The sequence below is a fragment of the Podarcis tiliguerta genome (assembly GCF_965153285.1).
Source record: "Podarcis tiliguerta genome assembly, chromosome: 18".
Taxonomy (NCBI): Eukaryota; Metazoa; Chordata; class Lepidosauria; order Squamata; family Lacertidae; genus Podarcis; species Podarcis tiliguerta.
The window spans coordinates 4,842,998-4,865,699 of record NC_139551.1 but is presented as its reverse complement, the minus strand read 5'-3'; the positions used below and the strand labels follow the sequence as shown (position 1 = coordinate 4,865,699).

The following is a 22,702-nucleotide window of genomic DNA, read 5'->3' as shown; positions in this document are numbered from 1 at the left end:
TTAGTCGTTCAGTCGTGTCCGACTCTTCGTGACCCCCTGGACCAGAGCACGCCAGGCACTTCTGTCTTCCACTGCCACCCACAGTTTGGTCAAACTCATGCTGGTAGCTTCAAGAACACTGTCTAACCATCTCGTCCTCTGTCGTCCCCTTCTCCTTGTGCCCTCCATCTTTCCCAACATCAGGGTCTTTTCCAGTGAGTCTTCTCTTCTCATGAGGTGGCCAAAGTATTGGAGCCTCAGCTTCACGATCTGTCCTTCCAGTGAGCACTCAGGGCTGATTTCCTTCCGAATGGATGTGTTTGATCTTCTTGCAGTCCATGGGACTCTCAAGAGTCTCCTCCAGCACCATAATTCAAAAGCATCAATTCTTCGGCGATCAGCCTTCTTTATGGTCCAGCTCTCACTTCCATACATCACTACTGGGAAAACCATAGCTTTTACTATACGGACCTTTGTTGGCAAGGTGATGTCGCCAGGTATAGGGCAGTATATAAATTCAAACCACCACCACAACAACAACGACAAGGCAGAAGGTCCCAGGTTCAGTTCCCAGCTTTTCCACTTTAAAAAGTGGAGAGGGGTGTTTGCAACCATGCTGCATGGTTTCAGAAAAACCAACTACACAAAGCAGATTTGGTTGAGGGGTGTTATCATTCCCCCTTTCTCCCCTGCACATCCTTCTCTCTTTTAGTCTGTTCCCAGTACGCTTCTCTCTAGGGTGTATTGGATGTTAGTAGATGGTGTAGTAATAATAATAATAATAATAATAATAATAATTAATGATAAAATTTTTTATTTATATCCCGCCCTCCCCAGCCGAAGCCGGGCTCAGGGCAACTAACATTAATAAAATAATACAACATTCTAAAATCAGTTCATTATAAAATTAATTCAAATCAAATTGATGGAAACCATTGGGCTAGAGTTCTGTGAGGATTGCCAAAGGAGGGAGTCAGGCTGCGCCCTGGCCAAAGGCTTGGTGGAACAGCTCTGTCTTGCAGGCCCTGCGGAAAGATGTCAAGTCCTGCAGGGCCCTAGTCTCTTGTGGCAGAGCGTTCCACCAGATTGGGGCCACAGCCGAAAAAGCCCTGGCTCTGGTTGAGGCCAGCCTAACTTCTCTGTGGCCTGGGACCTTCAAGATGTTTTGTTTGAAGACCGTAAGGTCCTCCGTGGGACATACCAGGAGAGGCGGTCCCGTAGGTACGAGGGTCCTAGGCCGTATAGGGCTTTGAAGGTTATGCTCCTACTGGAGCAGTTTCTCAGTTTGGCCCATTTCTCAGCAGCAGTTGGGGACCTGCCAAGATCAAACCACATGAATCATCTATCTGATTGCCGTTTTAAGCAAGGAAGAGGAATCAAATGCACAGTGGCTGTTGTTTTTTAATAATTATTTTTTTTAAAGTATTTGCGATGGACAATTAAACACCAGGCGTCTCTCTCCCCTTGGCAAGCAAAGCATCCATTTGAGATAATTCCACCAGCCTCCTTCTCCTTCCCTTCTTGTTGGCCCAACCAAGTGAGTCAAAGGAACTCGTGAGCTCATTTCGACTACTGTATTTTCCGCTCTATAAGACGCACCAGACCACAAGACGCAGCTAGTTTTTGGAGGAAGAAAACAAGGAAAAAATATTCTGAATCCCAGAAGCCAGAACAGCAAGAGGGATCGCTGTGCAGTGAAAGCAGCAATCCCTCTTGCTGTTCTGGCTTCTGGGATAGCTGCGCAGCCTGCATTCGCTCCATAAGACGCACACACATTTCCCCTTACTTTTTAGGAGGGAAAAAGTCAGTCTTATAGAGCAAAAAATACGGTACCTGTTCTGGCCAAGGCAGTGCAAAACCCTTCCGTTTCCTATATGCTTAGGATCTGGGAGACGTTCAACATCAGCCATCAAAACTGCCCCATTCATTCCCAAGACGGAAGTGTAAGCAGCTGCAAGGAAACCACCCCTCCCCAGGTTTGCAGAAGTTGTTTTTGGTGCTGCAATCCATCTGTCTCGAGAGACAACGGAACACGCTGTTGTAAACAAAAAATTACCCATTTCCCTTATGGGGTATCCAAGAGCCCATATAGAGTCCTTACATAGGTTCCCTATTGGTAGGAGAGAATAACAGAGGCCGACCAGAGAATATTGAGAAGGAAAGCAGCTAGTAAGCTTGATCTTTATTGATCCGTTATTGATCCGTTGCAACAGAAGCCAGAACAGCAAGAGGGTTCGCTGCGCAGTGAAAGCAGCAATCCCTCTTGCTGTTCTGGCTTCTGGGATAGCTGCGCAGCCTGCATTCGCTCCATAAGACGCACACACATTTCCCCTTACTTTTTAGGAGGGAAAAAGTGAGTCTTATAGAGCAAAAAATACGGTAATTCGTTCTGGAGGTCTGTTCTTAACCTGAAACTGTTCTTAACCTGAAGCACCACTTTAGCTAATGGGGCCTCCTGCTGCCGCTGCACCAATGCTGCAAAATTTCTGTTCTCATCCTGAAGCAAAGTTCTTAACCCGAGGTAATATTTCTGGGTTAGTGGAGTCTGTAACCTGAAGCGTATGTAACCTGAAGCGTATGTAACTCGAGATACCACTGTATGCCACCACCAGAGGTACTCCCCCTTCCCTAACACTCCATACACCCCCACTTTGTTAAGGGCCTTAATGCAAGAACCTTGGTAAAGGCAAACACAAAGGAGTCCAGTCAAAGGCACTATGGGGTTGTGGCACTCATCTCACTTTCAGGCCGAGGGAGCCGGCGTTTGTCCACAGACAGCTTTCCGGGTCATGTGGCCAGCAGGACTAAACCGCTTCTGGTGCAACGGGACACCGTGACGGAAACCAAAGCGCACGGAAACACCGTTTACCTTCCTGCTGCAGTGGTACCTATTTATCTACTTGCCCTGGTGTGCTTTCGAACTGCTAGGTTGGTAGGAGCTGGGACCAAGCAACAGGAGCTCGCTCCATTGTGGGGATTTGAACCACCAACCTTCTGATCGGCAAGCCCAAGAGGCTCAGTGGTTTAGACCACGGCACCACCCACAATAACCTTGAACCTGGCTTGGCAGCGTATGGGCACCCAGTGCAAGCATTTGAGCGCGACTTATGTCCCCATCAACGGCCACAGCAGAGTTTGAAGAAGAAGAGTTTGGATCTGATATCCCGCTTTATCACTACTCTAAGGAGTCTCAAAGCGGCTAACAATCTCCTTTCCCTTCGTCTTCCACAACAAACACTCTGTGAGGTGAGTGGGGCTGAGAGACTTCAGAGAAGTGTGACTGGCCCAAGGTCACCCAGCAGCTGCATGTGGAGGAGCGGGGAAGCGAACCCGGTTCACCAGATTACGAGTCCACCGCTCTTAACCACTACACCACACTGGCTCACACACAGCAGTTTGCATCAGCTTGCTCTCCCCCCGAAGTCCTGCTACCAATGGAGGTGAAATACGATTCTGTGTGCATTTTAATATTGCTTGCAAAAAGGTGTATGTGAGTAAAAAAAAAATCATACCAAAAAATGTGTTTATTGAGGAGAAATTTGCACTAAGACGCTGGCAGACCTATCACAGGAGGATCTGGGAAAATAAACGCAGCGTACACCTCAAATTGCTGTGGAAATGTGAAGAAGTGAAATTAAGATTCAGGGAAAAATATAGACCCGATTCGGCAGATTTGTCCAGGTTGCAAGAAGAAAAGGGCACTCTTTCTGCACGTGCCGGCTTCTGCTCCCCCATGATTCCCCCCCCCCCCAAAAAAAAAGGTAGGAAGAAAACCATATACTGCTCCAGATTCTGTCATTTTACCGCCGCAATTTTCCGGGCTGGTGGGGCTGCGAACAGTTCATTTCTGGAGCAGATAACACAGAAGCGAGAGCTAAACCTCCACCGTGTTCCACCAGATTTCTGGAAGCGGTTTTATGTTGTGCGAAAGCTCGAATATGATGCAGAAATAAGCAGGGGAACGGAACAAACAGCTTTGTGAACGCTGTCTCAGGAAGTTAGCTGGAGTCAAGGCCTCAGGACTCAGGTACATTGATGCTTTGTTTTGTTTTCAGCGTTATAACGCTGTGGCACCAGATGGCGCTGTATAGTCCGATCCTTTGGCAATTCCCCCATTATGCTCTTTACAACGCGTTTTCCTGAAATGTACAGATCCAGCCCTAGACAACCACATATTGTCCGTTGACTGGAAGGAACAGCCAATACTGACCCTGTCCGCTGGGACGAGTTCCGGACATGGGACCAGGAAGCAGAGACCGAAGATTTCTGCTCCCGTTTCTCTTTTCATCAGGGTGGCATAGCTGTCAACTTACAGATTTGAAAATAAGGGACCAGCAGCCTCTAAAATAAGGGATCAGCAGCCAAAATAAGGGATTTTCCCAGCACAGGTATGTTCGACTTCTGAGCCCCTCCGAGCCAAAGGCAGAAAGCCCAGCCAGCAGCCAAACGAAGCCTCAAGCGGTGGTTCCCACAGCGCAGCAACCCAGCAAAGGGGATGCAGCAAGGAAAACCACCGTCACCTCTCCGCTGGGAAGCGCTGAGCAAAGGCGAGTCCCCAGGCAACGCGGCCGATTTGATCAGCACAAGGTATGCGAGCTCCACCCCCCAGTCGTTCTTAGACTCCTTATTGGGTGAGCAACGCAGCCAAGCAACACAGTTGGAGCCTCCCTCCTCCCTGGCCGGCAGGGAGGGAGGGAGAGGAGCTGCTTCCTTTGAAACCCGGGAAATTTAAGGGACATCATCAATATGGGACAGCGGTGGGACACAGCGCTGGGATAAGGGACTGTCCCGCCAAATAAGGGACGCTTGACAGCTATGCAGCCAAAGAGCACAGGGTTTTGAAATCCCTTTTGAATGGAGCGGGCCTCAGCCTGCAATAGCCAGGTCCGCCCCCCCCCCCACCTTTGGGATTCCCAAGGGGTGCTGCTGCTGGACAGATCTCGGTGCCCGCCAGCGTTTTAAAACGGGCCTTTAGAGCCGCCGTTTTCGCATTCCATGCGCCCCTCTAAGGCAAACGGGTGGAGTCATTGGGATCCTTTAGAAGTGTCCGCAAGACCCTTCTAGACCAGGTTGAACTCATCAAGGTAGGCGGCCAGTACCGCGTCTTTAATGTCCTCAAAAACCGTGCCAATGTTCTGCGTGTCCGTGGCACAGGTGAAGTGGAAGTAAAGGATCCGTGGCCTGTGGACGTCGCCGGAAGGACCCCCTCCGAAGTCGCCGCCAGGGACCAAGAACTTCCTGAAGATGTCCATGTACATTTCAAGGATGAAGTGCTTGGCCGCGTGAGCGTCTCGCTTGGGGCCTGGGAAAATACAAGGAGATAGCCTTCAGGTGTGCCAGCGCTAGGGGGCAGTGGCGCTGTCAGCCCCCTCAATATTCCTTAGCAGGGGGCTCAGCCTTGCCCAATATTGAGGGGGCAAAGGAGGCCAAACCGCTGAGCAGCAGCAGCCAGACTGGTGACTGGGAGCGGCTGCCGAGACCATATAACACTGGTCTTGATAGACCTACATTGGCTCCCAGTACATTTCCGAGCACAATTCAAAGTGTTGGTGTTGACCTTTAAAGCCCTAAACGGCCTCGGTCCAGTATACCTGAAGGAGCGTCTCCACCCACATCGTTCTGCCCAGACGCTGAGGTCCAGCGCCAAGGGCCTTCTGGCGGTTCCCTCGCTGTGAGAAGTTACAGGGAACCAGGCAGAGGGCCTTCTTGGTAGTGGCGCCCGCACTGTGGAATGCCCTCCCACCAGATGTCAAAGAGAAAAATAACTACCAAACTTTTAGAAGACATCTAAAGCCAGCCCTGTTTAGGAAAGCTTTTAATGTTTAATAGGTTCTTGTATTTTAGTGTTTTGTTGGAAGCCGCCTAGAGTGGCTGGGGAAGCCCAGCCAGATGGGCGGGGTATAAATAATAAATTTATTATTATTATTATTATTATTATTATTATTATTATTATTAGCTCAGTGTCAATGGCAGGCCCCTCCTGAGCATGAGAGGGACATGCAATGTCACAGGCGTGCAAAAGGTAAAGGACCCCTGGACGGTTAAGTCCAGTCAGAGGCGACTATGGGGTTGCGGCGCTCATCTCGCTTTCAGGCCAGGGGAGCCAGCATTTGTCCACAGACAGCTTTCCAGGTCATGTGGCCAGCAGGACTAAACCGCTTCTGGCGCAACAGGACACTGTAACAGAAACCAGAGTGCACGGAAACGCCGTTTACCTTCCCGCCACAGCAATACCTATTTATCTACTTGCACTGGTGCGCTTTCAAACTGCTAGGTTGGCAGGAGCTGGGACAGAGCAATGGGAGAGCTCATCCCATCATGTCACCCAGTGTGTTTCATGGCTAGGTCAGGATTTGAATCTTAATCTCCCAGTCTCTGCACTAGTTGGCTGGAGGGAGGAGGAAGTTTTACCTGGGAAACTTGGGAAATAAGCAGCCAGGTCAGAGCTCAGGATCTTCTCCTCCAGGATGTCCACCTTGTTGAGGAAAAGGATGATGGAAGTATTCCAGAACCACGGAAGCTCCAGGATGGTTCTGAAGAGGTCGAGACTCTCCCTCATCCGGTTCTAACGCGTGGAAGTGGAGACAAAAGGGGAAAGGAAGCACTTAGGAACACTTGCAAGGAATCGGGCCTCTCACTCAGTCGTGCCTTCACCAGTGGCGTAGCGTGGGTTGTCAGCACCCGGGGCAAGGCAAGTAATTTGCGCCCCCTAACCCGGGGCAAGGCAAGTAATTTGCGCCCCCCGCTGCACTGTCCCTCCCCCAGATAGTCCCTCGCTCTCTCTCCGCACCGTACCGCACGCCTGGCACCCTCCCCTCCACAGTGGGTGGCGACCCGGCGGCTCGGATCGGATTCGCACAGCCAGCACTGCAGTGAGAGAGAGTGAGTGAGCCAGGTAGGGGCAGAGAGCTGTGAGTGCGAGTGCGCCCCCCCCCAGATGTTGCACCCGGTGCGGCCGGGCCCCCCCTGCACCCCCCACGCTACGCCCCTGGCCTTCACTGCCCAGAATCAGCAGGGATTGAGAGAAAAGGAGTCTTCCCTACCCAGGGATGAACCTCAGACCTTCTACCCACTAAGCAAAGCCTCTACCATTTCCCCCTCAAAGTGAAGCTAAGAGCCTAGTCCTCATTGTTTTGAATGAAAGGCTGTGTTATGTATTCAGTTTGCCTGAGTTTGAGTCTGGACTAAGGATTCTGAGCTCCTGTGTTCTGATTCGATAAATGTCGTCCAATCACAGAACGTTTCCGGATTTGGGCCTCTGCCATTGGCCCTTGAGCTCTGAGCCGTGATTCGCAGCTTGGACGTTTAGACAGCCAATCACGTTGGGAGTGGGAGTGGCCCAGGCTTTCAGGTATGTATATAAGCAGTTGCTCTGCCCCTGTTTCCCAGTTATGTAGTGCAATAAAGGTTTTTGCTGTTATCACTATCAGGTTTCAGGCAGGGGCACAGTTCCCAGCCCTACCTGAAGATGCCAAGCCTGAGACCTGCTATTGAGCTACGGTCTCTTCTTTAAAAAATAAAAATAAAACAATATTCCAGTCCTCGTGACTTTGAAGGGCTTGTTTGAACAGGAATGGGCCGGCTAGGGTTGCCATATTTTGAAGGGCAAAACAGAGGACGCTGTGACCAGGGCCGGATTTAGGTTTGATGAGGCCCTCAGCTACTGAAGGTAATGGGGCCCTTTCTATGTCCAGCTGCCCTTTGTCAACAAGTTGTCGTCGTTTTTTGTGTTGAATATATGCTATATGGTAACTGATGGACCTAGGGACACGGGTGGCGCTGTGGGTAACTGCTAGGTTGGCAGGAGCAGGGACCGAGCAACGGGAGCTCACCCCGTCATGGGGATTCGAACCGCTGACCTTCTGATCGACAAGTCCTAGGCTCTGTGGTTTAACCCACAGCACCACATATGGGCATAAAATCTAACGCTTGGAGGCCCTGGCCGGTTTTTAAACCTGGACAGAGTGGCATCTTGATCTGGCCAGACAGCAGTTTTCCCTAAGTGCCCAACTTTGGCCTTGGAGGGTGGCAGTGAGTAGGCAGCAGTGAGGTAGGTTGGATCTGCCAGGAGTTGCGATGCCTCACCTGCAAATTACCATATTTTTCACTCTATAAGACGCACCATACCACAAGACGCACCTAGTTTTTGGAGGAGGAAAACAAGGAAAAATATATTCTGAATCTCAGAAGCCAGAACAGCAAGAGGGATTGCTGTGCAGTGAAAGCAGCAATCCCTCTTGCTGTTCTGGCTTCTGGGATAGCTGCGCAGCCTGCATTCGCTCCATAAGACGCACACACATTTCCCCTTACTTTTTAGGAGGGAAAAAGTGAGTCTTATAGAGCAAAAAATACGGTAAACTGCAGAACTCCCTGATGCAGGAGGCAGAACTGCAGAACTCCCTCCCTTGGCCTGCTCTTCTTCTGATCTTAAAACTTGATTTCAACACACACACAAACACACACACAGGGAAATGTACATGCATTTTATAAAAATCCCCCTCCTTACTTCGCTTGTGTTCTCCTCCAGAGATTGGTCATATTCACTGAGAGAAGCCAAGTAGATCAAGGCAATCACATTCTCAAAACAGTGGATCCACTTACGGCGTTCCGACCTCTGCCCGCCTACATCAACGATCCTGCACGGAAAGGGAGATCATGGTTTTTTGGCTTCTGGGCAGCTACAGATATTCACGCTGCTGGGTTTAAGGTAACCTCCACCCCTGCTCCAATGAAACCGATGTAGAAGTTGTCCCCTCCCCCCAAAAAGGTGTAGAAGTTGTAAAAAAAGGGGGGGGGGATTCGAACTGTCGACCTTCTGACCAGCAAGCCCTAGGCTCTGTGGTTTAAATGAGTATTTAAAATTAAGGTGTCAAGGTTTTTTTATGTATGCTACTACTGTGGCCTGTGATTTGTTAGCTCGAAAACGAGTGAGGTCCCAAGCAAAGAAGAATGACAACTTAAGCTGACAGAATATGCACAACTCACAGGTTTAAAATAGAATAAGAGAACAAGAAGAACATGCATTTAGTGAAGATGGGAAAACGTTTATTGAATATATAGGGGGCGGGATTGTGTACACCTGAAAACATTGGAAGCATTCAGATAAATTCAACAGTGTAAATAAGTTTTGATGGATGCAATAACGGAATACTGAATTGTTTAGTTTTTGTAAAATATGCAGGGATTTATGAAATGTAGAATGAACCATGGAAAGAGAAGAAGGGAAGTCTAAAAGGTAAAGGGACCCCTGACCATTAGGTCCAGTCGTGGCCGACTCTGGGGTTGCGGCGCTCATCTCGCTTTACTGGCCGAGGGAGCCAGTGTACAACTTCCGGGTATGTGGCCAGCAGGACTAAGCCGCTTCTGGCGAACCAGAACTGCGCACGGAAACGCCATTTACATTCCCGCCGGAGCGGTACCTATTTATCTACTTGCACTTTGACGTGCTTTCGAACTGCTAGGTTGGCAGGAGCAGGGATAGAGCAACAGGAGCTCACCCCGTCGCAGGGATTCGAACCGCCGACCTTCTGATCGGCAAGCCCTAGGCTCTTTGGTTTAAATGAGTAAATTGTAAAACAGATAATTTAATAAAAACTACACACACACACACAAGTATATATGAAGTTGTACCCAACTAAGGTTATTCTTGTGGTGGAGGCGGCATCCGATGAAGTTGTATAATCTTAGAAGGGGGCCATGAGATAGGGCTAGGTTGGGACCATCACAAAGGGACTTTACCCTTCTGAATTTGCCGCTACACTCATTTCAGCAGAGATCAACTACGGAGGCTTTGAGACCCATTGGCATCTCTCACCTGGTTTAGCCGGCCAGTCGAAGCCATCAAGGCTGCATGGCTTCAGATCCCGCTCCCGGTTTTGCTCACCTGAGCCTCACCTTCTGCACCGAAAAGCAGTACTCGTTGATGCCCGTTGTTGGCACCCGCGTCCTCAGGATGTCCTGGGGGCTCGGCACGTACCCTGCTGCTGCAATGCGGTCCAGGTTGGACAGGAAGCTGCAAAGGCACGTTAAGGATAGTTGTTTAAATTGTACATGGAAATGGGAAGATAACTTACTAAAGAAAGAGGAGGCTTCGCCGTGCCAGATTTGAAATTATATTATGAAGCATCTTGCCTCTGTTGGTTGAAGGAATGGATGAAATTAGAAAATACTGAATTGCTGGATTTAGGAGGTTATGATAACAGATTCGGGTGGCACGCATATTTATGGTATAATAAGACAAAAGTCCATAAAGGATTTGGAAGCCACATATTTCGAAGATTTCTAATAGAAACCTGGGATAGGTATAAAAACCTATCGGAACGAAAAACACCACATTGGTTATCTCCATTAGAAGCGATGAGTGTAAAAAAGGTCAATGTGAGTGGGAAATGGATAACATATGGGAAATTAATATATATGGAAGGAAGTAAATGGAAACTGAAACAATATGAAGAAATTAAAGAATATGTTAATGATTGGTTACATTATCGCCAGGTCAACGAATGAGTCGAAAAAAATGTTGAAATATACATTTATAAAGAAACCAGAAGCATTTTTATTGGGCATTGTGGGGAGTGACATAAATAGAAAGGAATGTAAGCTCTTTTTATATGCAGTAACAGCAGCAAGAATATTATTGGCCCAAAAATGGAAGCAAGAAGAGTTACCGATGATTGAAGAATGGGGGATGAAGTTAATGGACTATGCAGAACTAGATAAACTAAGAGGAAGGATTTGAAACCGGCGAGACCAGAAATTCACGGAAGACTAGAGTAAATTTACGGACCATTTGAAAAGTAATTGAAGAACAGACGATGTTGGTAGGATTGCAAGAAGTTTTATGAGGAGTATTATTAGAAGTATTGTAAAAATGGACAAGGGGGAGGATGATTTGTTAAGAGATGTAAAGGCAATATAAAGTTAAGAAATGCATAAGAAGTGGTTAAAACGGTGGATCATCAGAGGTGCTGATGGAAGTCTAAAAAGATTGTATAAGTGAAAAGTTTTGTGGTACATTTTATAATTTATATGTTAAAATTAATAAAAAATATTATATTAAAAAAAAGGAAATGGGACGATAACTTTGTAATGTGTCTGAATGTGTCCTGCGTAGTGTGGCACGTTTGTCAAAGTTAAGCAAGAGCTGCAGAGACCCTAACAGTTAATGATTAAATAAAAGAATTAAAAAATTGTCCAGTAGCACCTTAGAGACCAACTAAGTTTGTTCTGGGTATAGGTAGGTAGCCGTGTTGGTCTGGCGTAGTCGAAACAAAATTTTAAAATTCCTTCCAGTAGCACCTTAAAGGTAAAGGGACCCCTGACCATTAGGTCCAGTCGGGGCTGACTCTGGGGTTGCAGCGCTCATCTTGCTTTATTGGCCAAGGGAGCCAGCGTACAGCTTCTGGGTCATGTGGCCAGCAGGACTAAGCCGCTTCTGGCGAACCAGAGCAGCGCACGGAAATGCCATTTACCTTCCCGCTGGAGTGGTACCTATTTATCTACTTGCACTTTGACGTGCTTTTGAACTGCTAGGTGGGCAGGAGCAGGGACCGAGCAACGGGAGCTCACCCCGTCCGGGGATTCGAACTGCCGACCTTCTGATCAGCAAGCCCTAGGCTCTGTGGTTTAACCCACAGTGCCAACAATGTTGGTTAGAGTATGAGACTCTAAATCTTAGGGTTGTGGGTTGAAGTTTCACGTTGGGTTAAACCACAGAGCCTAGGACTTGCCAATCAGAAGGTCGGCAGTTCGAATCCCAGCGACGGGGTGAGCTCCCGTTGCTCGGTCCCTGCTCCTGCCAACCTAGCAGTTCGAAAGCATGCCAAAGTGCAAGTAGATAAATAGGTACCACTCCGGCGGGAAGGTAAACGGCGTTTCCGTGCGCTGCTCTGGTTCACCAGAAGTGGCTTAATCCTGCTGGCCACATGACCCAGAAGTTGTACGTTGGCTCCCTCGGCCAATAAAGCGAGATGAGCGCTGCAACCCCTGAGTCGGCCACGACTGGACCTAATGGTCAGGGGTCCCTTTACCTTTACCTTACTCTAACCAACTGAGGGCTTTTGATAGTGCTGCACAGGTTGTTGTTGTTGTTGCTTACTAGATTTCATAGATTTTCTGTTGTTTAAATTCCATTACATTTTGATTCCTTTTAACTACTATCGTTGATTTGCTTTTAAGCTTTCTGTGTTTCCGTATCTGCTTGCTTCGCTTCTTGTAAGCCTGATTGAATTACAGAATTGTAGAGTTGGAAATGGACTCCAAGGATCATCTAAGGAGTCCTGGTTCTGGAAGAAAGGCAGTTCGATAATTCCAGTGGATCTGCTCTAAACAGAACTTAGTTGTAAGCAACCCAAATGCGTCTTCTCTGAGTAGGATAAGACTGGGTGCAACCCACCACCCGGAAACCCGACAGATTTGCCCGCCCTTAAGCGTCAAACGCAAATGCGCTCACTAGAAAGTGGAATCTAGCAAATGGTACTCGCTTCGCCTCTGGTAGCAGGTTCGGATCCCGCCATCTCTCCACAGGCTTTTGATCATCCTTGCATGGCACGCATCCATCTCCTTCATTTTGTAAGTATCCACTGCCATCAGCAGCTGAGCATTTTGCTAGAAGCAGAGAGAATAGCGTAATTTAATATTGTTGTTGTTACAGTGGTACTTTGGGTTTAAGAACAGCTTAGTTTATGAACAACTCGGATTAAGAACCCTGCAAACCCGGACGTTGGTGTTTTGGTTTGTGAGCTTGGCCTTGGAATCAGAACATGTTGAACGTGTTCCATTTGTAAATTGAATCCCCCGCTGCTATGGGAAAGCATGCCTTGGTTTAAGAACGCTTTGGTTTAAGAACAGACTTCTGGAACAGATTCAGTTCATAAACCAAGGCATTACTGTATTTATTTTGATTTCACCGTAACACGTTTGTTAAAGAAGGAAGTGTCCTTCTGGGCAGCTTCTGGTAAGAGAAAAGCAATTACTTCTTTTATCTCTTACACTGTATGGGGACGCGAATAGCGCTGTGGTCTAAACCACTGAGCCTCTTGGGCTTGCTGATCGGAAGTTTGGCGGTTTGAATCCCCGCGATGGGATGAGCTCCCGTTGCTCGGTCCCAGCTCCTGCCAACCTAGCAGTTCGAAAGCACGTCAAAGTGCAAGTAGATAAATAGGTACCACTGTGGCAGGAAGGTAAACAGTGTTTCTGTGCGCTCTGGTTTCCCTCACAATGTCCCGTTGCACCAGAAGCAACCACATAGTCACCTTTGAGTGGACTTAACCATCCAGGGGTCCCTTACCTTTCAGGACCTGTGTTATATGGTCTCAGTGGCAGCTCTCAGTCACCAGTCTGGTAGCCACATTCTGGATTAGTTGTCATTTCCAAGTCACCTTCAAAGGTAGCCCCACATAGAGCGCATTGCAGTAGTCCAAGCGGGAGATAACCAGAGCATGCACCACTCTGGCGAGACAGTCCGTGGGCAGATAGGGTCTCATCCTGCGTACCAGATGGAGCTGCCCTGGACACAGAATTGACTTGCACCTCCATGGACGGCGTGAGTCCAAAATTACCCCCTGGCTGTGCACCTGGTCCTTCAGGGGCACAGTTGCCCCATTCAGGACCAGGGTGTCCTCCATACCTGTCTGTCCCCTGTCCCCCAGAAACAGTACTTTGGTCATGTCAGGATTCAACCTCAATGCTTTGGTCTCACCCTGTGGGTGAGGACTTCCCATGCCGTCGGACTACTCACCGCGTTTTCTGGCTGGGCGTAGGAGATTTGCAGAATCTCCATAGCCTTGACCATAGCCTGGATGGACATGAAGATGTTCTGATAAACCACCTTGGCAAATTCTTTGCAGTCTTCCTCTGTATAGCCCAAGCCATGGATTATTCTCATCTGTTTGATGAAGGTGCTTTTCCCACTCTCTCCGGTACCTAAAAGAAATCCCACAGCTCTTATTTTTTCCTTTCCTTTCCTCTCATTACACCCACCCACCCACCAACACCCACACATTGGTTGTTTATTTTTCTTTTAAAAAACTCCTCAAAGTGGGGTATGAAAAATAGGGTCCGATGTACCGGTGGTATTTGACTCCTACTAAGGTAGCATAAGATGGGACGCGGGTGGCGCTGTGGGTAAAAGCCTCAGCGCCTAGGGCTTGACGATCGAAAGGTCGGCGGTTCGAATCCCCGCGGCGGAGTGTGCTCCCGTTGCTCGGTCCCTGCTCCTGCCAACCTAGCTGCGCAGTGAAAGCAGCAATCCCTCTTGCTGTTCTGGCTTCTGGGATAGCTGTGCAGCCTGCATTCGCTCCGTAAGACGCACACACTTCCCCTTACTTTTTAGGAGGGAAAAAGTGAGTCTTATAGAGCAAAAAATACGGTATATCACACACCAGCAGATCTACTCAGGACAGAGTACAGTGGTACCTCGTGTTAAGTACTTAATTCGTTCTGGAGGTCTGTTCTTAACCTGAAACTGTTCTTAACCTGAAACACCACTTTAGCTAATGGGGCCTCCCGCTGCCGCCGCACGATTTCTGTTCTCATCCTAAAGCAAAGTTCTTAATCCGGGGAACTATTTCTGGGTTAGTGGAGTCTGTAACCTGAAGCGTATGTAACCTGAGGTACCACTGGAGTGGTTAGAATGTCAGACTAGCATGCTTTTGAACTGCTAGGTTGGCAGGAGCAGGGACTGAGCAACAGGAGCTTGCCCCATCATGGGGATTCGAACCGCCGACCTTCTGATCAGCAAGCCCAGGAGGCTCAGGCCTGGGAGACCAGGGTTCAAGTCGCCTCCACTTGGCCATGAAGCTCAGTGAGAGTGACCCCAAAGGCTAGCTGCTGCCTCTCGGCCTAACCTACCTCACAGGGCTGTTGATGGGATTAAATGAGGAGGGAGAGAACCATGGATGCCAAGCTCTTTGGAGAAAACAGTGGGGTATAACTGGAATAGATCCATCAAGTTACATTAAATGGACCCCTGAGCATTAGGTCCAGTGGTGACCAACTCTACGATTGCGACGCTCATCTCGCTTTACTGGCCGAGGGAGCCGGTGTACAGCTTCTGGGTCATGTGGCCAGCATGAATAAGCCGCTCCTGGCAAACCAGAGCAGCGCACACAAACGCCGTTTACCTTCCCACCGGAGCGTTACCTATTTATCCACTTGCACTTTGACGTGCTTTTGAACTGCTAGGTGGGCAGGAGCAGGGACCGAGCAACGGGAGCTCACCTCGTCACGGGGATTCGAACCGCCGACCTTCTGATCGGCAAGTCCTAGGCTCTGTGGTTTTACCCACAGCGCCACCCGTGTCCCTCAAGTTACTTTATGAGGTCGATAAGAGAACTTTAGGGGCTTGTTGGAAACAATTATCCATGGGGCACAATTGAGAAAGCTAGGAAAGAGGAGGAAGGGAGAGTATTATTTCTTGCTAGTGTGGAAGGCGCTAGAGGAGACTCCTGAGAGTCCCATGGACTGCAAGAAGACCAAACCTATCCATTCTTAAGGAAATCAGCCCTGAGTGCACACTGGAAGGACAGATCCTGAAGCTGAGGCTCCAAGACTTTGGCCACCTCATGAGAAGAGAAGACTCCCTGGAAAAGACCCTGATGTTGGGAAAGATGGAGGGCACAAGGAGAAGGGGACGAAAGAGGACGAGATGGTGGGACAGTGTTCTCGAAGCTACCAGCATGAGTTTGACCAAACTGCGGGAGGCAGTGGAAGACAGGAGTGCCTGGCGTGCTCTGGTCCAGGGGGTCACAAAGAGTCGGGCACGACTAAACAAACAAACAAACAAACAAAAGTATGGAAGGCTAGATCATGCTCCAAGCCCATCACTCAAGCCTCAAGCCTCTCCCCAACCTAGCTAGCAAACTCCTTGTCCGAGGAGCCGTTACTCACCGAGCAAAAGCAACTTCAGCTCCCACCGATCTCGTTTCTTTTGCTCCTGAAGAAGCCGGTTGATTTCTTTATCTATGGCGACGGCGTTTTTCTCCTCCTCAGAGAGAAAGCAGAGGCACCAGACCATTGTGGCGGGACGTGAGATGGGGTCGCCCCTTACCAATCTCGGACCAGACGGAAAAGACCCCACCCTGATGAAAAGCATGCACACGAATAATTTTTTTTTGAAACGCAGAGGGTTTGGTAAGAAGAATATCCACGGATGCACGGTCCAAGCCCTCCTCCTTAGAGGAGGGACCCAGGAAGAGACGGTGGGAGATCAAGTTTCAGCAGAACAGGGAATCCAGAGGCTTGATCACAGAAGCCTTCCAGGATCCATAGCTGGCAAGGTGAGGGATCTCATGGGAATCGTATGATCCAAGAGGTTGCCCATGGAGAAGGAAAGCAAATACTTGGGTGAGGTCAGATACGCGGGCAGCTAACTGTTTGCGAAAGTTTCCACTGCCTTTCGTAGGAGCTGCGCCCAACCGCCGTAAACTCCATTCCACTCATTGGAACCTTTCAGCATCCACCTTCCAGAGACTGCAAGGTGACCCAGGAGCTTTTAAAAGCAAGGTGTCGATTGTCCTCTTCAGGCCGGGCACCCCATCTTTCAGATAAAAGGATTTTAAAAAGGAAGGAAGTTAGTCCCAGTTCACTTTTGTTTCTTCACGATCACCTCCCATAGTTTTTTCCATCAAACAAAGTGGTTGGTTTGTTTTTCCCCAAATAATCTTTGTTTAATTATAAAATTCATATCCTGCCTTTCTTCCCAAAGGAGCCCAGGGCAGCAGACAACCAGAGATAGAACAGTACAAACATCTTAAAAATAATTTCAGTGCAAATAGAGACATCATCACAACAACAACAACAACAACAACAACAACAACTTATTGTGTATACCCTGCCATGTGGCTGGGTTACCCCAGCCATTCTGGGAGGCTCCCAACAGAATATTGAAAACATGATTAGACATCAAACATTAAAAACAGAATATTGAAAACATGATTAGACATCAAACATTAAAAACTTCCCTAATAAGGGCTCCCTTCAGATGTCTTCTAAAAGTCGTATCCTTGTTTATTTCCTTGACATCTGATGGGAGGGTGTTCCACAGGGAGGGCGCCACTACTGAGAAGGACCTGTGCCTGGTTCCCTGTAACCTCATTTATCGCAATGAGGGAACTGCCAGAAGGCCCTCGGAGCTGGACCTCAGTGTCCGGGCAGAACGATGGGGGTGGAGACACTCCTTCAGGTATACTGGACTGAGGCCGCTTAGGGCTTTAAAGGTCAGTACCAACCCTTTGAACTGTGCTCAGAAATGTCCTGGGAGCCAATGTAGGTCTTTCAGGACCGGTGTTATGTGGTCTCAGTGGCAGCTCCCAGTCACCTGTCTAGCTGCTGCATTCTGGATTAGTTGTCATTTCCGGGTCACCTTCAAAGGTAGCCCCACGAAGAGCGCATTGCAGTAGTCCAAGCAGGAGATAACCAAAGCATGCACCACTCTGGCGAGACAGTCTGCAGGCAGGGAGGGTCTCATCCTGCGTACCAGGTGGAGTTGGTAGATGGCTGCCCTGGACACAGAACTAACCTGCTCCTCCATGGACAGCTGCGAGGCCAAAATGACTCCCAGGCTGCGCACCTGATCCTGCGCACAGTGCCCCATTCAGCGAATCCTCCACACCTGTCTGCCTCCTGTCCCCCAAAAACAGTACTGCTGTCTTGTCTGGAGAAGATCTCAGCTTAGAAAGCTTATTGGAAGAGAAAGGTCTTTGGCAGGGGCTGAAAAAGCAACAGAGATGGCGCCTGACTTAAATTCAAGTGGGAGAGAGTTCCAAAGGAGCTACCACAATAAGGAGAGGCCGGTGGGTCAGGCCAATAGCCCATTGAGTCCTTTGTCCTGTTCTCGCAGTAACAAACCAGATTCCGCTTCTGGTGGACTCTCAAGCAAGACCTAAGTACAAGAAGAGCAATTCTCTCCCTTCCTGAAGTTTCTGGCAACTGGTATTCGGAAACGTTTCATGAAAGACCGGTTTCCTACAACACGCGCAAGGCACTTCGTGATACGATGGCACCCGCAGGATGCCCTTACCTGCAGATTGCAGTGGCGGAGTGGGTTTATAAGGGGTGAGACCACCTTTAGGTGTCCTGGTTCCCTGGGGTTTGGGGGTTTTCTACGTCAAAACCCAAGGGACGCAGGTGGCGCTGTGGTCTAAACCACTGAGCCCCTTGGGCTTGCCGATCGGAAGGTTGGCGTTTCGATTCCCCTTGACAGAGTGAGCTCCCGTTGCTCTGTCCTGCTCCTGCCAACCTAGCAGTTCGAAAGCACACCAGCGCAAGTAGATAAATAGGTACCACTCTGGCGGGAAGGTAAACGGCGTTTCCGTGCGCTCTGGTTTCCGTCACGGTGTCCCGTTGCGCCAGAAGCGGTTTAGTCCTGCTGGCCACATGACCCGGAAAGCTGTCTGTGGACAAATGCCGGCTCCCTCAGCCTGAAAGCGAGATGGGCGCGCAACCCCAGAGTCGTGCGGGACTGGACCTAACGGTCAGGGGTACCTTTACCTTTACGTCAAAACCAGTGCCTTGAACTTAGCCCAGTAGCTAATTTGCATGGAATTGGAAGAAGGCCATCAATCTGGTTCATTGACTGGTTAACCGCACAAGTTAATCTACAAAGTTGTGGTTGATTGATCTTACTCATTCAATTTGCATGCAAGTAAAAGCTGCTTTTCCGAAGGAAGAAAGAGCCCTGAGATTAACTGCAAGAGCTTCACTGGCCGTTCCCCAAGTTGGTGAGGCTCATAGAGTTGGAAGGGACGCAAAGGTCATCTAGCCCAACCCCCTGCAATGCTCATTTAACAACAACAAACAGAGCCTTCCGTGTCAACGGCCCAGTCCTGTGGAACACTCTGCCACTAGATATCACATTTTAGATATTGCCTGCCGGGAATTTCCCCGTTCCGTCAGACCTACTAATTTTGGCGTGGTTTTTATTGTATGGTTTTATGTAAGATTGTTATAAACCACTCTGCTTGTTGTTTACGAACAGCAATATATAGCTATTTTTTTATAGGTCAATAAAATGAAAGAAACGGAGTCGGGGTCGAGGCAAAGGGAGCGGCGTGATTTGGGCTGTAAGCAGCAGCAAGCAGGTCACAAAATAGAAGCAGAGAGGCTGTGGTTCGTTCGTAAGCTAGTCTGAAAACAGCGGAAAGAATGGAATGTGACTTTGTGCCATCCCGATAAACATTGCAGGGAACCGAACAATGGAAGATAGTAATGAACTCTCCCAGCACAAACAGGTCTGCAACTAAAACAGGGGTCAGCAAACTTTTTCAGCTGGGGGCCGGTCCACTGTCCCCCAGACCTTGTGGGGGGCCGGACTACATTTTGAAAAAATAAAATAAAAAATGAACGCATTCCTATGCCCCACAAATAACCCAGAGATGCATTTTAAATAAAATGACACATTCTACTCATGTAAACGGGGACGCGGGTGGCGCTGTGGGTAAAAGCCTCAGCGCCTAGGGCTTGCCAATCGAAAGGTCGGCGGTTCGAATCCCCGCGGCGGGGTGCGCTCCCGTTGCTTGGTCCCAGCGCCTGCCAACCTAGCAGTTCGAAAGCACCCCCGGGGGCAAGTAGATAAATAGGGACCGCTTACTAGCGGGAAGGTAAACGGCGTTTCCGTGTGCGGCTCTGGTTTGCCAGAGTAGCGATGTCACGCTGGCCACGTGACCCGGAAGTGTCTTCGGACAGCGCTGGCCCCCGGCCTCTTGAGTGAGATGGGCGCACAACCCTAGAGTCTGTCAAGACTGCCCCGTATGGGCAGGGGTACCTTTACCTTTTACCTTTACTCATGTAAAAGGGACTCATGTATAGGGACGCGGGTGGCGCTGTGGGTAAAAGCCTCAGCGCCTAGGGCTTGCCGATTGAAAGGTTGGCGGTTCGAATCCCTGCGGCGGGGTGCGCTCCCGTTGCTCGGTCCCAGTGCCTGCCAACCTAGCAGTTCGAAAGCACCCCCGGGGGCAAGTAGATAAATAGGGACCGCTTACTAGCGGGAAGGTAAACGGCGTTTCCGTGTGCAGCTCTGGCTCGCCAGAGCAGCGATGTCACGCTGGCCACGTGACCCGGAAGTGTCTGCAGACAGCGCTGGCCTCTGGCCTCTAGAGTGAGATGGGCGCACAACCCTAGAGTCTGTCAAGACTGGCCCGTACGGGCAGGGGTACCTTTACCTTTATACTCATGTAAAAACACGCTGATTCCCAGACCGTCCGCAGTCCAGATTTAGAAGGCGATTGGGCCGGATCCTTAGTTGCCCACCCATGAACTAAAATGTATAAGCAAACTGGATTTTAAATTTATAAGATGCAGCAGAGGTGCTGTTTGTAAGGAGGGGAAAGAGGGCAGCTGGAAGAATGGTTTAACTGCAAGCGAAGGATCACAACCAGCACCTAAATAAACGATTTGGCTACGGGAGGAAAATGATTGACAGGAGTCAGAAACCTGATTTCAAGGCGTCGTATTAAAGTGATTCGCTTCCATCTGTAATAATTTGGGGGAATCGTTTTTAAAAATAAATATTAAAAGGGAAGTGAGGAGCACATTCAAGGCTGTATTGTGGTTACTCCACACCTTCTGAAACAATACGCAAAACGGAACCACAGCCATTGTCACAGCCATTGTCGGGATTTTGCAATAGCGTTCTCCAAACAAGCAAGGTATTTGCAAAGTGAATATATTAGGGGGAAATGCACATTTGATGCAAATTGCATACAAAACAACAACAACAACAACAACATTCTACAAAGGGGAAATTGCTTTGCAAAAATGTGCTTTTGGGCAAAATTGCATATTTTAGGAGGGATATAAAGAGATGACGACTGAGTCAGAGAATTGGTCTTGTCTGCACTGACTGGCAGAAGCTCTCCAGGGTTTCAGACAGGAGTCTTTCTCGCTCCTAGTTGGAGATGCTGGGGTTCAAACCTTCTGCACTCAAAGCACATGTCCTGTCCCTGAACTACGCTCCCTCCCTGTTTCAAAAAGGGGAAATTGGCCCTTCAAACGCTGCCGAATTTTCAGGAGGACTTAAAAAGGCCAACGAGGCAAAACTGATGTGGGAATGCAGGGAGCTGAATTTTAAGATTTGGGGAAAGGAGGAACTGAGAGTGGCAGGTCCACCTGCACCCAGGAACATGCCCCTGAAACAATTCTGGTTTTTGTTTCATAGGCATGGCCACTGGTCCCATCACCTTCTGGCAAATAGAAGGGGAAGAAATGGAGGCAGGGGGAGATTTTACTTTCTTGGGCTCCAGGATCACTGCAGATGGTGACAGCAGCCACGGAATTAAAAGACGCCTGCTTCTTGGGAGAAAAGCAATGACAAACCTAGACAGCATCTTAAAAGGCAGAGACATCACCTTGCCAACAAAGGTCCGTATAGTAAAAGCTATGGTTTTTCCAGTAGTGATGGATGGAAGTGAAAGCTGGACCATCAAGAAGGCTGATCGCCGAAGAATGGATGCTTTTGAATTCTGGTGCTGGAGGAGACTCTTGAGAGTCCCATGGACTGCAAGAAGATCCAACCTATCCATTCTGAAGGAAATCAGCCCTGAGTGCTCACTGGAAGGACAGATCGTGAAGCTGAGGCTCCAAGACTTTGGCCACCTCATGAGAAGAGAAGACTCCCTGGAAAAGACTCTGATGCTGGGAAAGATGGAGGGCACAAGGAGAAGGGGACGACAGAGGACGAGATGGCTGGACAGTGTTCTCGAAGCTACCAGCATGAGTTTGACCAAACTGGGGGAGGCAGTGGAAGACAGGAGTGGCTGGCGTGCTCTGGTCCATGGGGTCATGAAGAGTCAGACATGACTAAACGACTAAACAACAACAACATTTGTATAAATCTAGATCCGGGAGAAATGTGGGTTAATTTTTGTTTTCAATTGTGAAAACTCCCTGGAAAAGACCCTGATGTTGGGAAAGATGGGGGGCACAAGGAGAAGGGGACGAGAGAGGGCGAGATGGTGGGACAGTGTTCTCGAAGCTACCAGCGTGAGTTTGACCAAACTGCGGGAGGCGGTGGAAGACAGGAGTGCCTGGCGTGCTCTGGTCCAGGGTGTCACGAAGAGTCGGACACGACTAAATGACTCAACAACAACAACAACAGGCAGGGACTGTTTTCGCACCTGTGCTCCTGATCTATCTGCAAAAAAAAAGGTCCACACACAGAACACAGAACATCAGGGTCAGTAAGGAAGAGGACAGACAAGAGGAAAGAGGACGTCAGAAAGGGGACTACCTAAATTATCTTCCCGAAATGCCGCAACACGGACCTGGAGAGGAGAGGCCTGCCAACTGCTTTCTCTGCACCAAAAGAACTGAGAAGGTTGCAAGGGGAATTTTCCCTTCTGGTAAGTCTCCTCCTAGCGAGGAGGCCTCATCCTGTTTGCTCACCGCCCCAATTGAGATGTACCAATCCACAAAACTTCCCCCCTAGTTCTCGCTTGCAAAAGGCAAACAGAAATCGCACTTTTGCTGGCCCTGGGCTTGGTTTGTTTTTGAAAATGTGGTGAGGGAGGAGTGTTCCCCTTCCTCTTTCTGTACCTTGCGAAACCTCAGCCGCCTGCTGTACGTTTGAATTCCCGCAACTCCCCGTCTGCATAAGGAACAAGGGGGGTGGCATTGATTTTATTTCCCTATGGCGTGTGTTGTGTGATAGATTGCAAATGATGGTTAAATCGAAAGCAACCCAGGTACAAGGAAAATAAAGCTCATTGTGCGCGCATACACCCAAAAA

At 49.0% G+C, this 22,702-nt stretch overlaps 2 protein-coding genes across 4 annotated transcripts in view; one reads left to right on the top strand and one right to left on the bottom strand.

Annotated features, from left to right (window-relative positions):
* Nucleotides 1–11,844, top strand: part of GTPBP3 (GTP binding protein 3, mitochondrial) — a 48,740-nt gene extending 36,896 nt beyond the window's left edge. The window contains exon 10 of the transcript XR_014506687.1: nt 11,824–11,844. The gene's annotated coding sequence lies outside the window, so the exon portion shown is untranslated. The remainder of the gene's footprint in view (nt 1–11,823) is intronic.
* Nucleotides 3,492–22,310, bottom strand: GNA15 (G protein subunit alpha 15). 3 transcript variants are annotated; one of them, XM_083421780.1, is made up of 8 exons: nt 22,239–22,310; nt 15,868–16,496; nt 13,718–13,902; nt 12,431–12,585; nt 9,863–9,991; nt 8,486–8,615; nt 6,391–6,544; nt 3,492–5,281 (listed from the first exon to the last, which is right to left on the bottom strand). In XM_083421780.1, the coding sequence occupies exons 2-8, from the start codon at nt 16,070–16,072 to the stop codon at nt 5,040–5,042; spliced, it is 1,200 nt and encodes a 399-aa protein (XP_083277906.1). In that variant the 5' UTR covers nt 16,073–16,496; nt 22,239–22,310; the 3' UTR covers nt 3,492–5,039. The 3 variants fall into 3 exon arrangements, with proteins under 3 accessions (XP_083277906.1, XP_083277904.1, XP_083277905.1); XM_083421778.1 differs by having other exon boundaries at nt 15,868–16,494; nt 22,202–22,287; XM_083421779.1 differs by lacking the exon at nt 22,239–22,310 and adding an exon at nt 20,785–21,157.
* Nucleotides 22,311–22,702: the final 392 nt, after the last annotated feature.

Excerpts from the sequence above, each read along its gene's own strand:
- GNA15 (XM_083421780.1), bottom strand. The coding sequence starts at position 16,072 with ATGCTTTTCATCAGGGTGGGGTCTTTTCCGTCTGGTCCGAGATTGGTA. Across the intron at positions 9,992-12,430 it reads TTGCTAGATTCCACTTTCTA|CTTCCTGTCCAACCTGGACC; the intron begins GTGAGCGCATTT and ends GTGCCTTTGCAG. Across the intron at positions 8,616-9,862 it reads GTGCAGAAGGTGAGGCTCAG|GATCGTTGATGTAGGCGGGC; the intron begins GTGAGCAAAACC and ends CTTTCCGTGCAG.